Genomic DNA, 9,340 nt, shown 5'->3' with positions numbered 1-9,340 from the left:
AATTCAAAATCTCTTTCCCTCTGCATGGATTTCCGTTCCACTCAGAAATTTCCAGTTCCTTATTTAAGGTATTTAAGTGGGTCCTTATTTTAGGTAAGTAGTTTGTTGCATTCATTTATAATAAGTCATACATCTCTGATATTTGCATTTTAAAAGATTATAGAATAGGGGTTAGCAATTTTTTTCTATGAAGAGCCAGATGTAATTATTGCTGTTACAACTACTCAGCCTTGCTATTGTGGGGTGAAATCAGCCACAGACAAAACGTAAATGAATGTCTGAGGCCTGATTTGACCCTAGGCAGGTCAGATCAATCCATAGTTTGTCAACCCATGTTATAGAATTCTACATGGGATGAAGAAATTTAAGTGCAATAAATTTAGGCAGTTATGTCCTCCACTTCTACAGCTAATGAAAATGATTTCATTTCTTTACTGTTTTATCTTTCTTCCAAGGTTATCTGAGGAACAGAGGTCAGAACCTGGCTACTTTTGAAAGTTTACCAAGGCTTAATTAGAAAATACCAGGCTTTACATAACCGCTAAAGACTATGTATTATGAGGGTTGAGGTTATTGTTAAGATTAGGTTGATGTGTGTGTATAAAGATAAATGTACTTGTGTATGGATGCATACAAATTATGTATTGTGTTATATATGTGTGTATAATTTTTTAATATATTTACTGTGGAATGCATTTGGATAGTCTCTAAAATATTCCAAACAAATTTATTGAATGTGAATGTGAAAGGACCCATGAAATAAACTAGGAAAAAATACATATTGCATCATTTGGCCCTGCTAAAGCAAGTAAAGATGAATAAATATCAATGTGGTTAGCATCTCCTCCCATAGTATTCTGGATTGAAATGTTTTACTTCAATCTGATGTTTGTTTAGCTTTTTCAGCATATGATAATTGTTCGTGTATAAAAGAAATGTAGTGTTGAAACAGTGGCATTGTTTTTAGATCTGTGGCAAGTATGTTGTGAATTATAAAATTATATTTCAACTAATATTTCCAAGTAATAATAGTGAGAAAATTTGCATTTGCTATATCAGTGTTTTACAAATTACTGGATAATGCCGAATGACCATCACTCATTTAATGGATTTCTCATGAAATAAAATATTTTCTCAGAAAATTAACCCTGGGGAATTTGAGCCACTCAGGAAAACAAAATGGCATATTTTAGCCCCTAATATTTTATTTTATTTTATTTTTCTTGGAAATTATGTCATTTCATTGTAGGTCTTGAACAGGTATTTTAGATGACTTTAACCTTATTGAACAAACCAGCGTATCAAATTTTTGTTTTTCTCGGTCGAGATTTGAATATTTTGTCTCTGCTATTAAATTAGAGCTGACCCAGATAATAAATCAGTTAAATAAAGCATTGCCCTTTTCCTTGATAAAAATGATTACATTGCATACCTCTTTCTATCTCTTCCCTCCTTCTAACTCCATTCTGGTAGTTAGCATTCATTTATTTCAGCAAATAGTTGGATAACTATTATATGCCAGGCAATTGTTTTAGGCACTGGGAACAAAACAGTGAACCAAACAACCTTTGCCCTTATAGAGTTTACGTTTGAGTGGGGAGAAGGCAAGAAACAACTGATTATTGTTTAATATAAAAGTTATGTAGTCTCTTAAAAGGTAAGTGCTGTGGACACAAGTAGAGCAGGGTAAGGATGTAGTAATCTTTTATAGAGTAGTACTAATCTGTTAAGTAATGTTAATACTGTCATCTTATTTTCTCTTTCAATTTATAGTTCCAATGACAGGATTCACACAGAGAGCAACCATTGATCCAGAACTGAATGAAATACATGTCTTATCTGGACTCAGCAAAGACAAGGAAAAGAGGGAAGAAAATGTCAGAAATTCATTCTGGATTTATGACATTGTAAGGAACAGTTGGTAAGTAGCTCTTGTCTGTGCTGCAATCACAGTGTAACATTTATTTGAGGTTGTTGGTTTATTCAGAAGAAGAGAGAGATGGAAGGCTTATGTTAATTTGTGATGTCATACATTTTAATATCAATATTGGGGAGTGGAAAAGTCAGTACTGGTGCCTGTGTATACAGCGATGTTCAGCAAATGGATTTTACCACTGAATTATTTCAATTAGTAGATGTTTCTTTGTCTGAGAGTCAAGAGAATTGTATTTTAGTCTAGCTTTTGCTACCAAGTAGATGTGTAAACTTGAGAACCATGTATTTTTAATGTTCCCAGGTCTTTTCTTAGTTTTTATAAAATGAAGCAGTTTGACTAGAGCAAGGTGGGGAGCATTATTATTTAGCATTTTCAAACTAGGACCCTTTTGTCACAGAGCATCTCACAGAACTGCTGCACATTTTGCTTTGAAAAACACTGACCTAGGGCTTCCCTGGTGGCGCAGTGGTTGAGAGTCTGCCTGCCGATGCAGGGGACACGGGTTCGTGCCCCGGTCCAGGGGGATCCCACATGCCGCGGAGCAGCTGGGCCCGTGAGCCATGGCCACTGAGCCTGCGCGTCCAGAGCCTGTGCTCCGCAACGGGAGAGGCCACAACAGTGAGAGGCCTGCGTACTGCAGAAAAAAAAAACAAAAAACACTGACCTAGAGGATCCAGCTCTAATGTTCTGTGATTACTACATAAGTGAATATTCTCCAAAACAGAGGAACTTCAGAGAACTTCCTCCATTCAGTAATGGAGGGTGGTGCTCATCAGCTAAGGAATTTATTATTTTCTAAATAAGACATTTATTTACAGTAAGAATGAAAGAAGTCTGTTGTGAGCTTTTTTATTGTGAATAGATAAATGTGATATCTCTTTCAGCCGTTGGTTTAAGCCTTCATATATGCTGATCCTGTTTCATAACACGAAGTAGTTTGTTCTTGAGTGAGATTTTTGATGGACATTAAAGAACTTCAGGACTCAGCTCTAACAAATTCAGATTATTTTATGAGGGTGACCAGAACTTTAAGATTTGATGTGGACAAGTTTATAATTTTTTGTTTGTAATTAGACATTACGTTAATTTGCTTGCTACAATTGTATTAACATTATGTGTGCTGCTAGTTTTCTAAGATAGAATGCCTTAAAAGCAATGTCTTTCAGGTCTTGCGTCTATAAGAATGATCAAGCTGCAAAGGATAATCCAAGTAAAAGTCTTCAGGAGGAAGAACCATGTCCAAGATTTGCCCATCAGCTTGTATACGATGAGTTACACAAGGTATACTAACTACATTGACCTGTAAACTTTCTGTGATGTACAATTGGAAGGAATCTCAAAATATATGTTTCTGATTATTTTTAAGTAGATTTGAATAAAAATGACTGACGTTTACTAGAATACGTAGCAGACATTTGATATCACCTTGTCCCTAAAATTCCTTAAGAGAATAAACATTTTTGCATAGTCCACAGTTCCTGACACTTTTCTTCTTATGAAAATGGTCAGTGGTTGCTGCTTCTTAGCTGCATAGATCTGATACATAGCATGGCCTATTGTTTCTGTCAGTACAATATGAATATTCAAGTAGAAGATGTACGGTTTTCAGCACTTGTATACCTTTTTCCATGATATGAAAAGGTATGTATAACTTCCTGATTTTAGATTTTCCCATTGTGTAAGAAGTCTTTTTCTCTTTATTTTTCCTATCTATGATTGACATAATCTGTTCCATCAGCCTATGAAAACCATCCTGAATTCTGAAGTTTTAGTGTCCCTAAGTGTTCAGAGTGGTTTCTTTAACTATTTCTCCCTTAAATTTTACATGTTTAATGATTGGGCTCAGATTACATAGTTAATTACTGACAGAACCTGTATTCTTTCTGTTTAGGCCATAGATGATTATTTAAATCCTCTATCATTTGAGAACTTTAGGTAAAAGATACCATGGGAGTAAATAAAAGCCCTTTCTCTGAGAGTCTCTCAAATTAAAGGATAAGTGAATTTCCATCTATAGGACATAAATAAATAATATCTCTGTTGTATAACGCTACTGGCTATAAATGTTTTCAAAATTTTCAAGAACTGCTTTAACACTTTGAGTACAGAATATTACTAAAGCTGTAATTATAATAGTGAAATCATTGTAGTATTCCTTTTACATTTCTTATTTGATATTAATTGAATAATAGAAAAATATTTTAAAAGTTATTTCACAAATCGTATATGCCATTTAAAAATATTCAGCATTATGGCTAAAGCAAAAGTAAGATGCTAAAATTTTTAAAGTTTCTGGTTACTGTTGACCTTCAGTGATTCAACTTGTGTGTCAGTTTTTTAAAAGATATCATTTTTTATTATGATCAACACTTGATTAACTTGATAATCCCCATTATTTGTTGCCCTAAGCAAACTCAGTATCTTGGAATAGCTTCTTACTATCATTGCTTTTGTTTTATGTCTTCCATTGTCAGTGTAACTGTGGTGATACAACTTATTTTAATAGAAAATGTAATTTAAGGAAGTAGTCCCAGTACTTTAAAGTAAAATGGAAACTTGAGAAAAAGCAGAAGCAGCCTTTAATAGACATGTAATAATGTTTTAGTCTTTAGTAAAGCTAAAGAAGTTGCTTATTACACACTACTACCAAAATGAAGACATTTTACTTTGACTTTCGTAGTTTCTTGAGTATGCATGCATTTTTTAAAAATCTGGTTTGTTTTATTTATTACAGGTTCATTATTTATTTGGTGGGAATCCAGGAAAATCTTGCTCCCCAAAGATGAGATTAGATGACTTCTGGTCACTGAAATTGTGTAGGCCTTCAAAAGATTACTTACTGAGGCATTGCAAGTACCTCATAAGAAAACACAGGTATAAAAATAAATCACTGAAAACTTCTATTTAGCATTATCAGCTATTGTTGGTATTACCTAAGCTTTGGAGATGTGACTTTGTCTTTGGAAATTTAGTAACATGACACTGTAAGTACTGTGAAGATCATGACTTTTGTAAATGCCCTGTTCTCCTTATTTTTGCTTTCTTCTTTCAAAGGATGGTACAAAGTGAAGGTAGATCTTGATGCTAAAAATTATTAACGATAGAGCAAGGATATTTTGCAGCTGTTAATGGAAAAAGTTTCTATGAACGTGATGAACCTACCTTCAAGTAACTCAAGGCCTAACCACTACAGATTATATCAGTTCTAGATGATTGGCATGTGAAGATTATTGGCATGTGACTGACCTGTTGATAACTCTCTTAACAGTGAATGTGATGATATAGTTGAGTAAATAATCTCTTTATAATTTAATGTTTCAGAATACAACTTCAAATATGATTATAGCTTTACATCATTACTTTTGCCATTTAATTGCAAAATCAAGTAATCAAACATTTTCATATGTCTCCTCGGTCATGTTTGCTTTTTAGCCTTAGCAGGTGATAAGCTGAAAAATGTAGAAAAATACATCTATCCCTTTGGTTACTGGTAGTGTTAGATCGTAATAAAAATTTACAATTTGGAGGGAGAGAAGTTTAGCTTTTAATGATGATAATAGGTACCATTTATGAGCAATTTTGTGTGCTAGATCCTGCATATTATTCTCACAATAAGACAGTGGAGTAGGTACTTTTATTATTACTCTCTTATAAAAGAAGAAATGGAAGCATTTTTAAGTGGGTTGTATAACTGACCTAAGGTCGTTCTGCTGTAAGTGACAGAGCCGGGCTTTGATGCTGTGTGTTCTGACTCCAGAGTTACCACTTCACCACCACCACCACCCCGTACACATCGGTATATACACAGACATGCACACATGTGTGTTTATATGTTTAGTATATAATTACATATTATATTTTATATAGAATATAAATAAATAAAAATCTCTGTGTAGGTGTAAGTTAGATTTGTGTTCCTTTATCATATCGTGTTTGCTTGTTATTTCTCTCTCTGCTTTCACAAGTTGTGCTTGATAGATAAATTGATAACAAAAGCTAGTTGCTTCTGTTACTTTGTTATTACTATGAATAATTAAAGAGTATTTCCTATAGAATCTATAGGAGAAAAGGTCTGAATCGTCATGTTGGCTGGATGGCAAGAGATAAATTCTGTCTTATTAACAAGATTTAAGCTTGAGGTACCTTCAGCTAATGTTTGCGTTACTAAAATATTATTCCTTGGTACTTAATGTTAAAGTTTGTTGTTAAAAGTTTAAAAAAACTTTAAACTTTGTTTTAAAAGGTTAAGACAAATAAGACAATAAGACACATTTGGGGAAATCATGTTTTTTTTTTCCTTCAGATACAACAACTATAGTTAGAATGTTGAGTTGAGCTTTTAAAAACAACTTCCTGACCAAAAGTCCACTAGAGATTAAAGAAGGTTGTCTAGTGCTGTATGTAAAGAATTTGAGCTTACTTATAAACACTTTCTCTGGCATTTGCTGCTTCTCCCGTTTTTTTTTTTTTTTTTTTTTTTTTTTTTTTGAGGTACGCGGGCCTCTCACCACTGCGGCCTCTCCCGTTGAGGAGCACAGGCTCCGGACGCGCAGGCTCAGTGGACATGGCTCACGGGCCCAGCCACTCTGCGGCATGTGGGATCCTCCCAGACCGGGGCACGAACCCGTGTCCCCTGCATCGGCAGGCAGACTCCCAACCACTGTGCCACCAGGAAAGCCCTTTCCTCTGGCTTTTAGTTAGAAAAGTAATCCATGGTTAATAAAGAAAAAAAAAAGTCCTCTCTCCCCACCACAAAGAATTGAATCATCCCTCATCCCACCATTCAAAAATAATATTTTGGTGTGTATCCCTTGCATTTTATGTGCACAAATAGAATTTTTGTTTGTTTAAAAAATAAGGATCATCTTGCTTTGAATCTGATGTCTTTTAATGAGTGATGTATTATAAACATCACCATGTTAAAAAATAAAAATACAAATCATAATTATAATGGCTACATAGTGTTCTACTCTGTGTAATTTACTTAACTAGTCTCCTTTTGTTGAATGTTTAGCTTATTTCCAACTTATTTGCAATTATAAATAACACTGTAGTTAATGTTATTATATACTTCCATATGCACCCCTATCCAAAATTTCTGTAGGATGACAATAGAATTGATGAATTACATGTTGCCCTCCAGAAAGTTAATTTTCATTCCTTCTGGAAGTAAGTAGAATTATTCATTTTCCCACAACCAACCTATCCTAAGAAGTACTATTATTTTTGATCTTTGGCAGTCATTTTTCTCCTTTAAAAATCTGTCAGTGGACAGGTGAAATGACAATTTATGGGAATCTGAAATACATATTATGGCATGTTTTAAGTTTCAAGTACAAAACATCATTAATGACTTGTGCTAGTAAAGGCACAAAGTGAAAAATGAAAGTGGATAAGGAAAATAAAAATCAGTAACAAATTATTTAAAATTTTAATTACATTATGAAAGAATAGCAAATCTTGTGAGTGTGAGAATGATTCATGAAATAAAGTGACTGAAGTTGAAAGGTAGCAAGTTTGTGTGATTGGGCAAATAATCACCCTTTGAAATTTGCTACTATTTAGTTAAAATATAAATTTTAAAGTATAAATTTTAGTTAAAATGTAAACTTGGAGAGAAGTATATTGAATGCCAATAAAGTGTCTTTGTTCTTAATGGTGCCACATAATACAGAAAATTAAATGCCACTGTTTTTTCCTATAGCATTTAAGTTTCCAAATATATTGATGATTTGGGGGTGGAAAGGGGCAAAAGAAAAAAAGTTAAATACGATTAGTTCCTTGTTCCTTTAGGTAGAGGGCAGAATTGTTGGCTGAAATATAATTCTAGACTGCAGACACAAGTCCAGTAATAAGTTTTTGTGGGCTAACAAAAAAGCTTAAAAAAGAAAAGAGAGAACACACCTTCCAGGAAAATGGATCCCTTTGCTGGATTTATTTAATAGTACAGTAGGTGTGTGTTGGTTATGATTACAAGGATAAAGACATACTTAGGATATCTCACTGAAAAAGAATTTATTATGAGAATATCCAGAGAATTAAGGTGCGTCCTCAGCACTTGAACAGTGAGGCCTGGTGGAGAATTGTTGAGGATACTGAGACAGTTCTCATAGCTAGAAGCTACTGAAGTAGCTTTCCTTGTAACTGAGCCTCTCTCTTTCTGCTTCTTTCTGTCTGCTTTGCCTCTTCTACTTCCTGACTCTGCTTTCTCTTATGGCTTCGGTAGGTGGCTAGGTAGCTAGGTAGTAGGAAGGAAGGGAGAGAAGGATAGGAAGAGAAGGAATCTGTCATCTCATGTCTTCTGCTTATTGCCTTCTGTGTTTTGTATGTTTTTTGTGTCCTTGTGTATCTCACATTCAGATTCTCTAAGAGAGTATCTTTTTACAGAGAGTTCCCTAGAGAGAGTATCCCTATTGGAAAGAATTCTGCCAGGCCACTTTATAAATTGCTCATCAAGCTCAAGACGATTGCTTTTGGCTCAGGTGCCAAAACTCTGATCTAATTCATTGTGGACAAGATGGTAGAGTAACATGGACCTAAGACTCTCATCTGAGGGTTGTAAGGCTGGCTGACAGTCAGGGTACTATCTGGTACAAGAAAACTGTAATATTTTGCCAGTCTTTGCCCCTCAAGGTACCCTATCACTGAGATTAGCTTTAAAGACAGGACATTTTTTTTTTTTTTGGACAGGAAATTACTGATGCCATCAGCTGAACACAGTTTGTGAAAGGCCCAAATGAAATTAAATGTCTTCTTTCTGTATAATTTTTTGAAAAGCATACCAGTCTATTAGAAATAAATACATATCTAATTATGCTATTAAAAAAGGAATTATCATTATTTAAATAGATATATAGTCCCAAGCAGACTTTTTTAATTTAAGAAAATCCATTGTTTCCTTTCAGCTTTGGAATCAGAGACACTTGAGTTTAATTCTACTTCTGCCACTTACTAGGTCTTAGCTTGGCCAAGTTCATTTACTAGGCTCAGTTCCTCATCTGTTTTTTTTATGTAAATGATGATAAACTTCTATCATAGAGTTATGGGAGGATACATGAAATGATATATGTAAGATACTTGATACAGTGTCTAGCACAAAACAAACGATTGATAAATGATTGCTACAGTTTTTGTTATTACTGACTGAGACATGGAAATAGTCTCATTAAAAATATCTAATCAGTGTTAATGATACTCATTAAAAGAAACTATACTCGGGCTTCCCTGGTGGCGCAGTGGTTGAGAGTCCGCCTGCCGATGCAGGGGACACGGGTTCGTGCCGCGGTCTGGAAAAATCCCACATGCCGTGGAGTGGCTGGGCCCGTGAGCCATGGCCGCTGAGCCTGCGCGTCCGGAGCCTGTGCTCCGCAATGGGAGAGGCCACAACAGTGAGAGGCCCGCGTA

The 9,340-nt window shown here is 34.8% G+C and overlaps 1 protein-coding gene across 1 annotated transcript in view; it reads left to right on the top strand.

Annotated features, from left to right (window-relative positions):
• MKLN1 (muskelin 1) overlaps positions 1–9,340 on the top strand; it is a 184,713-nt gene that overhangs the window by 157,131 nt on the left and 18,242 nt on the right. The window contains exons 13-15 of the mRNA XM_007445636.1: positions 1,774–1,921; positions 3,103–3,217; positions 4,671–4,810. Coding sequence (XP_007445698.1) covers positions 1,774–1,921; positions 3,103–3,217; positions 4,671–4,810 — 403 coding nt within the window. The remainder of the gene's footprint in view (positions 1–1,773; positions 1,922–3,102; positions 3,218–4,670; positions 4,811–9,340) is intronic.

The sequence above is a fragment of the Lipotes vexillifer genome, unplaced genomic scaffold (assembly GCF_000442215.2).
Source record: "Lipotes vexillifer unplaced genomic scaffold, Lipotes_vexillifer_v1.1 scaffold1110, whole genome shotgun sequence".
NCBI lineage: Eukaryota > Metazoa > Chordata > Mammalia > Artiodactyla > Lipotidae > Lipotes > Lipotes vexillifer.
Note: the sequence above shows the minus strand (reverse complement) of the source record. Positions and strands in the feature narration are given on the sequence as shown.